Source organism: Lycium barbarum, chromosome 9 (assembly GCF_019175385.1).
Source record: "Lycium barbarum isolate Lr01 chromosome 9, ASM1917538v2, whole genome shotgun sequence".
Classification (NCBI taxonomy): domain Eukaryota; kingdom Viridiplantae; phylum Streptophyta; class Magnoliopsida; order Solanales; family Solanaceae; genus Lycium; species Lycium barbarum.
In genome coordinates this window covers 28,192,935-28,207,717 of record NC_083345.1, presented here as the reverse complement: position 1 = coordinate 28,207,717, position 14,783 = coordinate 28,192,935, and the positions used below count along the sequence as shown (strand labels likewise).

Here is a 14,783-nt window from a genome sequence, read left to right as displayed (position 1 = left end):
TAAAGAATTGACAAAACAACATTTTAGTTTATCTTTGCTTCGCTTCTTCATTTCGTCCCTACAACCTTCATTATAGAAAGTACTAGAGATCGAGAAAACTTCCACGTGCGTAAAATACCAATCAGGAACAAACTATATAACAGAAAATAGAAAAGCACGAAGGGTTGAAACAAAAATATCAAAACGTGGAAGCTAAAAATGATATTTGTAGTTTGATCTTCCAACCTCAAACCATCTTTCGGAGATTTTATCAGTTAAGAAATCGTAATTGAAACATTGAGATAAGATTAAAGAAATACTGAGAGCGAGAGAAAGGAAATAAAAAGGCGAAAATTCACAAACTAATTATGCGAGAGTTATGTGAATTGTTTTAAACAGTAATGAGAGGATTGTTCATGTGGCAGTTACTAATATAGGACGATAAGTTTCAAATTCTTTAATTTAATGTGCCTAGTCAATGCTCTAGTAAGAGCATCCCTGAGTGATTGATTATACCAATGGCGAATTGACACAGTGCTAAAAGAATGATGATACCAATCTTCCTCAAATTATTTGGCTAGAATCCTTGATTCAACTGGTATGATTACGACCTTTTCCAGACATTGAAAGGGATATGTACGATAATACCCCTTTTGCAACCATTCAAAGAACAGAAGAGTAGATAAAGTCAACCAATCAGATAGACAGAAGAAAGAATAAACTCAGAGAGACGGGACAAAGAACGACACAAATCCTGCCTTCAATTCTACCACACTAGTAGATGACCAAATCAGCTAAGAGATGAAGTAGACAGCACAAATAAATTCACGCTCATACCTACATAGACTACGCTTACCCTCTTCATGTTCTGATTAACAGGAACTTATTGTGCTTCATGCCCTTGAAAAATACATCCAACAATGTGGCAGTTCGGTATAGGTCGAGGCAATCCAATTCAAACCATAAGATCATCTATTAGAACACAGATAAATAAGTCTTCTTTGGATTGGATTGTTTAATACAGTCGAGATATATGTATATATAAACACTTCCATTAATTTATTGTGTAATTAAACAGATTAAGAGTGGCGCATTGAACTCGGACGCATTTCTAGCCATCAACACAGGGACCCAGAGAGGAAAAACACAATCAATGGATGTCATCCTAGCCAACATAGATACAATTCAAGAATTCGACTTCTAACTAAGAAAACATTCTGTACAACGACCAATAAGCAAACTGTCCCTAACAAAAGAGAAAAATGGAAACTAGGAAAAGAAAAAGAAATGATAAGCATTCACAAGAGGAGATACAAATTAGTATCGATCTTCCTCTCTCTAACTGTCAGCAGCCCTGAAGATGGTCAATAGAGAAAGGAACAAGTTGATGACATCGAGATACAAGGATATAGCAGCCCAGATGTACTCATCGTAAGTGTAGCGCTTGATTAAATTGTCCGTATCGTAGACAATGTATCCACAGAATATGATCGACGCCAGACCACCATAAATCATCACTGAGATCTTACCCAAAGGGAAGAAAATCTGTCATAGACAAGGAAACTAAATGAGATTATTAGTTAAAGTAATAAGATAAACCCGAAGTGCAGAGTAGGAAATGATAAATTTACAAACCTGGATAAAGGAAAACAAAATAAGGACAATTAGAGCGCCGAACAAGAAAGGTCCCAGGAAATTGAAATCTTGGCCTCTTTTAGCCGCCCAGAAGGTGTATAATGTCAGACTAATCACCACCGCTGTCGTCAGTATGACTGCCTCCAGAATTACTTTGCCTGAACAACCACCAGTAGGAACATTTAGATACAAACCTCACTAATTGTAACTTTTCAAATCCTATTTGCAAGAATGTGTTACTCCAGAACTAGAGCGGAGGATACACTGGCACTGGCAAGTGACAAAACATTGTCACCTCAAACCCGAGAGGGAACTTATGCCAATTCTGTTTTTAAATCCATAAGATTGAGCAGAGAGTTTACACAATCAAGTATTCTAAGCGAAAATCATTTTGATCATATGAAGTATCCATGACTATCTGGAAAATCAACCTATAGCAATCTTTCCTGGATTACCTTATCAAAAAAAAAAAAAAAGGAGCAATGTTTCACGGGATACAATCAAAATGAAATGTTTTTAAATAACGATCTCAATTTTCCTATGGTATCAATTTGGTTCATTAAACATTTCATTTGTTAATGCAAAATAACCTCACCACAAAAAGGCACAAAATAACTTCACCATAAAACTCACTAAAAAGGAAGATCCATCTTTGATAAAAAAAAAAAAAAAAACGAAGACCAGATAGTATTACAAGTAATTTGATTATTTTCTGCAGATGCAACATCTTGACTATCATCATCTACGTAATAATCCCAGAGCATCAGTTACCTGTTGTGATGTCATATTCTTAATTAATCCCAGCTTGCAGACAAGTAAGAACTAATACTAGACAATTTATGTTATGAATCTCAACTATATCTAGTTTTGTCAGAGTCTCATTTAACAAAATTTTAACTAGTTAAAACATATGATGGTAGAACAGAAAAGCTCAAATTGTAATTTGACAGAACTATTCGTTTGTTACATTTAACGCAAAACCTAAATTGTGAATATTCTACCCTCTTTCTCCCTACCCACCCATCGGCATCCATAACAATTCTTGAGTAGAAATATATTTGTATGGTAACATATATACCAATATCTATTTAACTTTTTTTCGATGTTTCCATATCACAATCGGTCCATTTACTGCTTGGTTTTACAAAATAATTTTGACACCTCTACTCCACAATGTCAACTTCAAATGGTTAGGTGGGACTAGCAGAGCCTTAATTCCAAAGATTTACATTTACCACATGGCCACAAGAAAAGAATACAAACTTGTAAACGTCTACGAAATGCTCATGACATAGAAGGCACGCAAAGTCCACCAATACCAAACTAAAAATAAAAAGTGCTTACCGCTGGTGAATGCGCAAGTCAATCCAATAGTAAAGGCAAGAGAAACCGTAAACACCCCAAGAAGCAAGTAATTAACCGGATGTTTCTGGTGATAGTAAGACAACGGGCATAACGCTGCAACAACACAATCAATTAATACCCATACTCATAAAAATAAAAGAAGGACTTGTGATCTAAAATAAGTTACAAAAATTTGTGTGGCTATAAATCATGTCATTTAGGGGTAGTCGCAAGTATAAAGTTAAATTATTACCCCCTTTGTCCGATACAATATCATAGTCGTAAAACTTCTTTATGTTTTTTGAAAAACAATTTATATACCTAAAAACTAGATAAAAAATACTCTACATCAAAATAATTAACAACATAAAACATTTAAAGGACATAGAAATAAATCAAGATCAAAAGATTTTCTTGTCAGACTCTAGAAAATCAAAAACTATCAAAAGTAGTAGATACAGAAAACTGTAATTCTTTTTGGGACAACTGAAACGGAAGGAATAATAGGTAATCCCGAATAGATCAAGAATTAATTAATTGCACTTACTAATAAACGGAGTGATGATGAGAACAATATAAAGTCCCAATCCAGCATTTGTAGTTGTAAAGAAGAGTGAAATGGGATGAACCGTAACAACAACGGAGGCAACAGCAATAGTCAAAAGCAACTGTATACAAATAATGGAGTACACTTTTCTAATAAATGACCATCGTAGTTCTGGACTTTCCAACATCGTCGGATATAACGGAACAGTTCCGGCTTCCACGTCATCTTTCCGGTGACCGCCTTTGTTCCACATCATGATGATGATGATGATGATGTTGTACTTCAACACACACACCGCCTTTGGATGATTTTAAAGTTTACTTTTCGTGTTGTTGAGGAAATATGGAGGAAAGATATGTGGCTTTTATAGATGAGGGAATTGTGGGCCGGGTGGGTTGGTTCGAGAAAACCCGGGGCAGTGGAAAGTTCGTGATTGGTCGCGTGTGGGTAGACACGTGATAAGATAAAGCATATAATTCTATGAACCTAACTGATATTCCAGACTTCTCCGGACTCATCTTTTCTACGTTATGAAGGCAATAGCTTGGAGACTTCCGCGGTTTCTTATATGGCGGGGCATAAATATCGAAAATCGAAAAATCGAATCGAATTAAATCGAAATCGAATCAAACTAGTTTGACTTGGTGTTCGGTGTCCACCTTCAAAAAACTGAAACCGAAATAGCTGAATCGAACTTTGACGAAACCGAACCGAAGAACCGAAATTTAATACATTACCCAAAAAAATTAAAATAGTCCACACCCATTAAGTTTAAGCCAAAAAAAAAAAAAAACCCAATTGTAACAAGCCCTCTTTTGCTTTTGCATCCCTAATTTTCCACTTCAATTGAGAAAATCAAATATCTTTAACAAAGAAATGTGACTAGGATGTGTCTTTAGGATTAATGTATGTCATTTATGTGTTTTCTTAATTATTCTTACTGTATGTATATAACACCTAGTAATCATATATTATTGTTATGGTTTTCTATTCTTGTGTATCCTGTTTGTTTGATTTTGATTTTAATTTTGTCAGTTTTATGTTTTGTTGTTTTTGAGAATATGAATTAGTCTAAATGGAATCGCTTCTAATATCATATCAAAAAAATCGAATTGAAAAAATCGAAACCGAAACCGAAAGAACCGAACCAAACTAGTTTGGTTCGGTGTTCGATGTCCATCTTCAAAAAACCGAAACCGAAATAGCCGAACCGAAGTTCGATAAAACCGAACCGAAGAACCGAATGTCCACCCGTAGTTTCGTATAAGTCAATGAATATATGCAATAAGGGTAGTTTGGTGAGTAAATACATCGTTACCCTCTTTAATTATAACACTTTTTTTAAAAAAGATATTTAAATTTTGCGGGAATCCTAACACCCTCTTAATCTTGTTTACAGTGGATTTATCACCCTCTTATGAGCCCACGTGGCATATAGAGGGTATTTCACCCTCCAATAGCGCGTGAGATAAGATTTTTTTTTTTAATTCATTTCAGCATTTGTTTCATTAAAAATATCTTTTTCTTTTACTTTATTTATTTTATTTAATATTTTCTTTTTCCTTATCTTCTTCACCAAGAAGACCCAATTGGTTACCCTTTTTTTTTCTTTTTCTTTTTTCTCTGTTTCTTCAAGATCGTTCTTCTATGGACTTTTCCGACTCGTCCTTATTCTCTGTCTTTTTTTTTTTTTTTTTTTTTTTTTTTTGCTTTTGATTTTTGTTATGGAGCTTGGGGTAAGTCATTGGAGATGGAATGGTGGTTTAAAGGTGATTTTTAAGTTTCAAAGTTTGATTTGGTGATGGTTAATGTTATTTGTGATTGGAGATGGAATGGTGGTTCTTCCAATCCTGATCGGTTTGAAAAACAATGCCTTTGTTTTCTATCTTATTCTTCTTCTTTTTTTCAGTTGGCTTCATTAATTATTTTTTTCCTCCTAAAAATAGGTTGAAAGTGGTGAGGTTAAGGGATATTGATTTGGGGGTAAGAAGTTGGATAGCTGTTGATTTAAATTTCAGATTTTGTTTGGTGCTAATTTTAATTATTTGGTGGTGGTTTGGCAACTTTCGATGGTGCTGTGGTGGAATTGGTGGTGCAGTGGCGGTGATGGGGTGGCTATGGTGGGGGGAACTTCTATAGAAGTTGAGGTGAAGAAGGAGGGGGAAAAGAAAAATAAAAGAAAAGGAATCAAATAGGAAAAATAAAAAATAAAATAAAAATAAAAATCAATTTGACACGTGGCAAGTGATGGTTGGTGCGTGAGTTGCACAAATCTTCTTATACTTGGGGTTGATCGAAAAAGGGTATATATACTATTTTGAAGTTGTTCAGGGATCATAGGACCCCCGCAAAGTTGAAGTGTCTTTTTGAATAAATGTGTTAACTTCGCGGGGGGAGGGGGGTTCCCATGTATTCTCTCGTAGTTTAGTAGGTGGATAGAGTTGTTACAGTATTAGTAATAACGAGATTAGTTAAGAGGAAATTTATGTATTATTTTACTCAGAATCTAGTTATGCAGAAATTAGTTACGTGGGTTTTTAAATTACAAATCAAACACCATATTAACTTTAAACATGAATAAATTTACCTTGTAACCAGCTATCAAACATGATATTACTTATGCAGAATTTAATACATGTATAACTTGCTTCCTAACCAAATACCAAACGACTCCTTATGTAACTGCTGGTTTTCAAAAGATACATCGGATAAGGAATAATAATGTAGGGATAAAATGAGGGATATTTTATTTCGCATTTGATTGGTGCAATTAGGGATAACAATATCATGGGATGTATTCTTGTCACGACCCAACCCCGTAGGCCGTGACTAGCGCCCGATCTGGGCACCCAAACACATCTATCAAACTCTATCTCAAATTATATCAAACACATTCAAGTATATAACAGAAGCCGACAAGGCTGTGTTTCAAATTTATATAATTTCCAGAAAAATTTCGGCAGAGTTTCCTTTGTTTTACGGACTATCCCAAAATAACCTTGCGCACAGAAGTACCAACAAAGGCCACACAGGGCCAACAAAACAACATGTAAACATATGCGGACTGGCCGCCGCGGCGAATGGGATCGCCCAAACACAACATATACACACGCATCCGAACAGAAAGACCCTAACCCACAAACATGTCCACAGACCTCTAAACAGACCGACAGAATCATATGACGGGACAAGGCCCCGCCGTACCCATGAACGAATATATACAAATGCACTAATAAATATATATACCAAAAGTATAAGCTCCGGAAAGAGAGGAGCACTCCGAATAGTAGAAAGGGTGTCCTAAACAGGTGGATCACCAGGCTGTGCGTCTGTACCTGCGAGCATGAAACGCAGCCCCCGGAGAAGGGGGTCAGTACGAAATATGTACTGAGTATGCAAAGCAGAAGGTACAGAAATAAATCTGAATAATAATCGCATCAGATATATAGAAAATAATACATATCAAAAAAAAAAATCAAAATGTTTATTTCCCAAGTATAAATTATGCATAGGGCACTGGAAAATGTGGTCGCCCGCCTGTCGATGGCGCCACAACACAGCATAACACCAGAAAGTTTCAAATCTCCGAATCCCCGTCACACATCACAATACAGCATAACGCCAAACACAGCATAACGCCAAACATAAGTGGAACCCGGCCCTCGAGCGAGGAGCACGGTGAACCATAATCACAGCATAACACCGGAATGTATCACAAAGCGCACGACAACAGAACCGGCCCGGGAACCGGCGAACGATAACATAGTAGGCACGAGCGGAGTAGTGAGGAATCATATGCATAAAATCATTATTATAAATCCGAAGGATAAGTAAAATAGTCATATTCGAAATCGGAATAATAATTATCACTTTTTGATTCAGAGTTGTCGAATTTACATAAAGGGCGTCGCGGGACCCACGAACGAGTATAGACCCGAACTGAGCCCGCCTATGAAAAACATACTCATTATACATCAAGCAAACTCCTATAAAAATTATTGGAGCGATCCGAGCCTCTATGCGAAAAATATGGCATTCAGAGATTACAAAATTCCCTAAAGTGAACATTTTCTATGCGAAGTTCGGAAAGCGATTACTTCAAATACATCATGGTTCATATTTCATAAAAACATACATAAGAGTGCCAAAGAATATATATATGGATCATAACATGCTCGGATCTCGAATTTGGAATTCCCTTAAAGCTCTAATCTAGCCTATGTGAAACTAAGGCATGCCAAAAGAAGGAAGGTTGCTTTACATACCTCGTACGCACCCCAAGATCGCCAATCTAAAGTCAATCCCAACCTACGCCTCGGGCTCCCCAAGGTCTACAAATACGCCAACGAATACCAAACATTAGCTAAGGGGACTTAAACCATTCATTCAAACTATTCATTAAATTCTACAGAAAATTCGGCAGCATTTCCCCTGTAAATAGGCTACCCCGAGAATTTGATTCGGCCATATCAACCAAAAACAACAACAACAACCAACCTAACAACATCAACAACCAATTCGAAAAGCAAAATAATAATGGTAGCTCTCCTTTACGCCATTCGACAACTTCCTAATTATTCAATTCTATGGCTTACTTTAAAGCCACAATATCGTTCGTACATTTGATTTTTAACCCAAACCCATACTAACAACATTCAAGAACATTCTAAACAATTCACATAATAATTCCAACAACCCAATTTTTTTTTTTCCATTTTGGGCCGAAAACAGTCCCTAGCCGAGCAGCCCTCTTTTCATTTTTCCTCATTTTCAAGTCATGTTTTGCGTCACAATCCACAATATAACGATGTCATTTTCATAAAATATACAATTCATGTCAAATGCACGACCAGCCTCAAAACAGCCCGCAACAATTCACCATATCACTTTGGGACATTAAACTTTCATTTCTAAACTAGAAGTCATCACAACAACCATTAAAACGCTAAGCGACATTAGTGTGTTCTTTGGCATATAGCATGACCCATATTCATCTATCACTACACATATACATATATTGATGATTCTTAGCCATCCTACACACTACAACAATTTAACATGCTACAAGGAATTTATTCAACAACCCAATCACAATACCCATTTACACGGCTAGCACACCCATCACACAACCTACTTCCAATCATACTATATTTCATGATTTCCAACCATTATAAGATACTACAACATGAATATAACCTTCATAACACAAAAACATAATGAATGCTTACCTTTCTTCTTCAACTTTCCAATAGCCTAGGGTTTCCAAAAGATGAAAATAATGGGTTGATCGCTCCAACGATGCTTCCACGCTACTTAGGGACCTCAATATAGTGGGTTTACATCAATGGAATAATTTTAGAGGAGCTAAAAAGAGGGGATGATTTTTTTTTTTGCCTTCTTGGTCGTGAGCTTCAATGGAGGGAGTTTCTTTCTTTTTTTTTTTTTTTTTTGTTCAAGCTTTTGAAATGTTGGATATGATGACTATGGTCATGTTGCTAATATAATATATGCATTGTCTAGGCCCTACACGTGCCCTTCTAAGGTGGCATGCATTTGATGCCTTCACTTTTGTTTTTCTGAAACTTGCTTTGCAAAGTGTGAGATGAAATGTTCATCCACTTTTCATTTAACTATACATATGTTGTTCCCAATTTCCCTACACGTGCTTTTCCCCATGTTGACCCACTAACTTAGCTTTATTTCATTATTATATTTATTTATCATAATTTTTAATAACTTCTTTTTTTGAAGAATGATCGGGTGGGGCCCACCAAACCTAATTAAGCTAATTAATTTTTAATTAATCACTAAGTATTGTCTAATAATCTAATCACAATTAATTAATTCTTAATTTCCAATAATAATATTTTTACCCTAAATACAATTTATAAACAATTTATGTTCTAATTGAAAATTAAAATTTCTATTTCGTATCCGGGAAAGGTTCCGTCTTTATCTCACGTCGATTCTTTTGCGAATAGCTCGACGTATAAAAATACGGGGTATAATAATTCTCTTTATCCATTTTTACTTGTCCACTATATTAAAAGTAGATATACACTTTTACTTATCCAGTTTAAAAGATCAACAAATAATTTATCATTTATATCCATTTTACCCTTATTATTAAGTATTACTAGTAAAGTACCCCAAACAATGCGCAAATGTAAATTATCATTTTGAGTAGGTCTAAAATATAAGGAGAAAAACTTCTTAATTAATGTTTATTATCAAACTTGCTGTCTACTAAAAATTGTGTAATATTATTATTTTGTTTGTTTGAGAACAGTAGTCTAATTATTTTAATAAAATTGAAATTGTAATTTTGCTTCCTATATGCAACGTATCTCAAAATAATTTTTGTCTATATAAAAGAATATGGTAAAAATTTATTCGTACTGGTGTTTGCACCAAACTAATAAATACTTGACAGTTGACACATGCTTTTGTATACATTCTTATCACTAAATATTTATTATTTATACATTTTCTTCTTAATTACAATTTAATCATAGTAAATTAGTATGATCCAGTATAAATATCAACTGTGGATAAACTTTTATCATCAAAGACTACCTTATAGTTGCACTTAGTTACAGTGACTAAGTTTTTAGTCGCGCAGTGCTCCTGAGACAGTGAATAACGCCAAAAAAAAAAAAACTCTTGTACACGAATGACATTCATAATATATTCACAGTCATTTCTTGCACGATTGACATTCATAATATATTCACAGTCGTTCCTTATACGAATGATTGGGTAAAACTTCTTTATATATTTCGGTTCTGGGTAAAACTTTTTTATATATTTCGGTTCTCAATCGTGCTTGATTTATTTTTCAAATATTCATTTCGCATTTTTAAGATATGTGTTCGCATTTATGAGATATTTGTAAGACACTTTTTAAATTTGATGAGATATTCGTAAGATTCTTTTTAAACAAAAAGAAAACCATGTGAACAACTGTAAATATTGATATTAATAAGGTTTCAAAACGTTATCTTGACGTGGAGAACAAACAGGATGTTCTCATATCATTTTGCTATAAAATATATTAATATCTCAATAAGTATTATTTACTATTACATAATATGCAATGAAAATACTTTTATTTTGTTTTCAATATAAGTTTTGGGTTATAATTAAAAAATTTCAAATTAGATTATTTTATTAAAGTTTATGTTTATTAATTTTTAAATAAAGACAAATTCTATACATTTAGGTGTTAAAATGCATATCTTAATATGCATCTTAACAATTCGGATGTTTATTCAGATTCAAATATTCAAATCTTAATGCAACATCATACTATTCAGTTATATATTTAGATTCAGACGTCTTAATCTTAATGAAAATAAATGAGACCTGAAGTTCATTGAACAAAAATTAAGATGTCAATTTTTGTGAAAGAACCCTCAAAATTGATGAGAATAACCCTGGCCATCATAAACACTAAAAGTTGTTGGACAATAATTTAAATCTATATCTATCTATCTACATATATTAAAAGCACGAATAATTTTCGCTAAATGTTGAACGACGAAAATATCATCTAAATGTTGATGGACTTTATACCCTTTGAAAGCTAAAATATTTTTTTGAAAGTGCAATTTGATTTTTGATAAAAATGCAACATTTAGAATTCATATTATTCTAGGAAAGGTAATTCAATTAGGACTCAGAATATATACACTTAAAAGTCGTGTTAATTAGTGTTATATTCCAGGGAAAAGTCTATTACATGTAAGGTTAATTAGAAGTCGTGTTAATAAGTTGCTCTTCTTAAAAACTTTGGTAAGTTTACTTTCAGCAACATCCATGTTTCCTTCTCTAAATGAAAGTTTTTTGATTTGGTTAATTTGTTTTTGCTCTAATATTTTGGTGCATGTGATTATATATATTTTTTTAGGACAGACTACATGTCCGTAAGATCTCCGGTGCTACCTTTTGTTTGCTGAAGGTTGAACCGGTTCAGTTTGTTCAAATTTTAAGATATTTTAGGTGTATATAATCATAATCCTGACTATCAAATCCACTCCTCAAAGAGAAAGTATACACGGTCGTATGTAATATAATTATCCAACTATGAGTCGGGGTCGAATCCCACAAGAAACAATATACTAGGCAATCAAGCAAGTAAGGAATTTTCACTTTCTACACTAAGCCAAACACTTGATAATATTTTGTTTTTTAGAAAATTATAACTGCAAAAATGTAAACTAATCTAGAAAGCAAGTAAAATGATCAATGGCCACAGGCATGGATACAAGGAAAATTACTCTCAAGTAACTGTCACGACCCAACCCCGTGGGCCGCGACCAGTGCCCTAGCTGGGCACCTATACGTACCCGATACCCAAATTAGCATATTAACAAAATAATGTAATAATAATATTAGTGGACGCTACAGAATTTAGCATAAAAAGCAGACTTGGCACACATAGGCCGATAAGGCCATCATAGAACAAAGTATCCCAAACATATGTACAGAACCCACACAGATATATCCACAGACCTCTACAGAACATAACATAATCATAAGACGGGACAGGGCCCCGTCATGCCCAGAACAATGTACATATCCAGATAGCAGTGACAGACTGTACCAAAAGATGGGCTGAAGAAGAGAGCGCCCCAAAATAGCAGAAATGGGATCCTAAACGTGTGGATCAGCGAACCTGTCGTCTGTACCTGCGCGGCATGAAAACGCAGCCCCCGAAGAAAGGGGGTCAGTATGAAATATGTACTGAATATGTAAAGCGGAATCACAGAAGTCAAATCATAATGATTTCAGAAAATAAGTACAAAATCCAGAGTGTCAAATGCATATTTCCAAAACAGACAGAATGTGTACAGAAACATATGTCATATCATATCCGGTCCCTGCCACGGGACTCAGCAGACAGAACGTGGCCACCCTCCCGACGCTGGTGCCACAATACAGAGGAATCAGAAAAAGGGGCGTGGCCCCGTATCATAAAATGTCATATCAAAATGGCCATAACAGATCAGATCAGAATAGGCGGACATGGCACATCATACTCCACAGACCCATGTACGCGTATACCTGCCCCCTCACATCGGGACGCGGCGAACAATGCAGAGAATCACGCTTGACAACATATCCTGGCCCGGGCTCAGTGTGGGAAACATTGGGACATCCACGAATGGAGTAGTGAGAGACTAATGCAATTTAAAAATATCATAAATGTTTTCAAAGACTCGATGAAGCGTATCAAAGCCAAACAAATCCAATGGAGTCGGACGGAATCATAATAAATGCATTTCAGATATCATAATAAATTACAGAAATATAACTTTCCTGAAGTCATTCTGAGTGTCAAAATAATTCATAATATTTAGTAGAATAATTAAAACAATATTCGTTAGGCGATTAGTAGGGTAGTCAAAACATTTCTTTCAAAAATCGCTTAAAACGGAAGCTTTAGTACATTAAGGGCAAAACCGGGAATAGTGGGCCCGCCTCGGGACAAATAAGGCGGCGGGCTCAAATTATGCCCTCTAAGCTTATGGTATCACCTAAAAAGGTTATACAGACATTCTATGACTTTCTGAATAATTTAGAGCAAAATTGCATAATTTCGGAAAAAGCGTATCAAAATGGTTCAGTTCTACTGAAGGGAAAACTGAAATTTTGTCTTGCGTATTCCGAGGGCCAAGAGGTCCTTCGAGGCCCGAATCCGACCCTAACACACTAGGGGCATGCCAAGGGAAGAATAGGGATTGCTTTACATACCTGTCGTAGATCAACCGTAACCAAGCTTGCTTCGTCGCCCTTTAGCCTATTTAATTTGAGAGTAACACTATTATTAATAAATTACGACTTCCCAAACTTATAAATTTACATCCAATCACTTATGGGGATCACTTCTTAGTTCATACTTCTTGATTAGTGTTCTGATTAGTTAAGATCTTAACGGAAATCGGGCAGCATTTCCCCTATATAACTCGCCTAACCCGAACTTCCAATTAATCTCCGATTATCACAACAATACCAACAATAATGAAATCATATCAAATCTTTAAAATCCAGCCCATAAACAACTCAAAAATATACCTCAAATCAGCCCACACTACAATAATAACTTACCCGATTTCCCTCAATTAATTTCGTTGTTCCCATCTAACAATTTAGCTATACCGGGATGAATTTAAATATACCTAGGAGAGAATAAATCTTACCTTATATGCCAAGAAATGATCCTCTGCCACCTTACTTCAAAATCTCCAATTTACTATCACCCGGAGGAAACCGACTCTACGTCGTTATTCACGTTTTCCTCAATAGTTGAACTTGGTATCTTCTTTTCGGGAAGCAGTATATCGTCTCCAATATATTGGTGGGTGCTACAGTACCATTCCATAGGGATATAACGACTAAAATGGAAGTGAACTGGAATCAACATGTATATTTCATCTAAAGGAAAAGAAAGAAAGAAAAAAATATGAAAAGGAACCAATAGTTTTCTTCCTAAAGTTGCACGTAGCAGCCCCTTGTGTCTCTATTAATCTTTCCTTTCCCTTTTCTTTAGAATATACTAAGAATAATCTTACCCCATATGTCCACTTTAGTGCCTACCTTAACTTCCTATCCCAAAAAAAACGTGTAAACAACCTACTATGCATAACGTTAGTCATTCTTCCAAATGCTTGCCACGTTTCACATGGGAATTAATCATCCATATGAATTTATCCACGTAATTCTAATAGTACCATAATTAACTCCTTACTCTCCCATTGTGTTCTAATGTTTAATCTATTTACCCATATAATTAATTCTTTGATCTCAATTTACTTTAGTACCAATTATTTTTAATACACTTCATATACTCATTCCCATAATTATGTGATGTAGCACTAGTCCATAGTCCCTTTTGGTACACACAAAATATTGTTTCTATACTAAATAAAATTTACAAGCAATTCGTGTACTAAAAAAAAAATCGGGGATTTAAAAGCCCTTGTCTCATATCCCAAAAATAATCTCGTCCTTAAACTTACGTCGATTAGCTTAGAATAATTCGACGTATGAAAATACGGGATATAACAGTAACAATCCAATGTATTTTACAATTTTACAACTAAGAGCGAGTTTATGTTAATAGATAATGGTTTCAAAAATCTCATTGAAAGTCTTCCAACCAAATCAATGAATGTCACTCTAAACTTTTCCAAGCTTTAGAATGTGAAATTAAGCACTACCAAATGAATCTCAAGTTAACTATCCTATTCTTAGCTCAAGTTATTAGATGAGGGTT

At 34.9% G+C, this 14,783-nt stretch overlaps 1 protein-coding gene and 1 long non-coding RNA gene across 2 annotated transcripts; both read right to left on the bottom strand.

Annotated features, from left to right (window-relative positions):
• Nucleotides 1–1,117: 1,117 nt before the first annotated feature.
• Nucleotides 1,118–3,855, bottom strand: LOC132610803 (protein LIFEGUARD 2-like). The gene is made up of 4 exons (XM_060325207.1): nt 3,506–3,855; nt 2,959–3,072; nt 1,615–1,772; nt 1,118–1,524 (listed from the first exon to the last, which is right to left on the bottom strand). Exons 1-4 carry the CDS (start codon nt 3,759–3,761, stop codon nt 1,318–1,320), a joined length of 735 nt encoding a protein of 244 aa, XP_060181190.1. The 5' UTR covers nt 3,762–3,855; the 3' UTR covers nt 1,118–1,317.
• An 8,002-nt stretch (nt 3,856–11,857) lies between these two features.
• Nucleotides 11,858–14,281, bottom strand: LOC132610294 (uncharacterized). The gene is made up of 3 exons (XR_009571108.1): nt 13,708–14,281; nt 13,262–13,307; nt 11,858–12,195 (listed from the first exon to the last, which is right to left on the bottom strand). It is a non-coding gene; the product is annotated as an uncharacterized LOC132610294 (long non-coding RNA).
• Between the last annotated feature and the right edge of the window lie 502 nt (nt 14,282–14,783).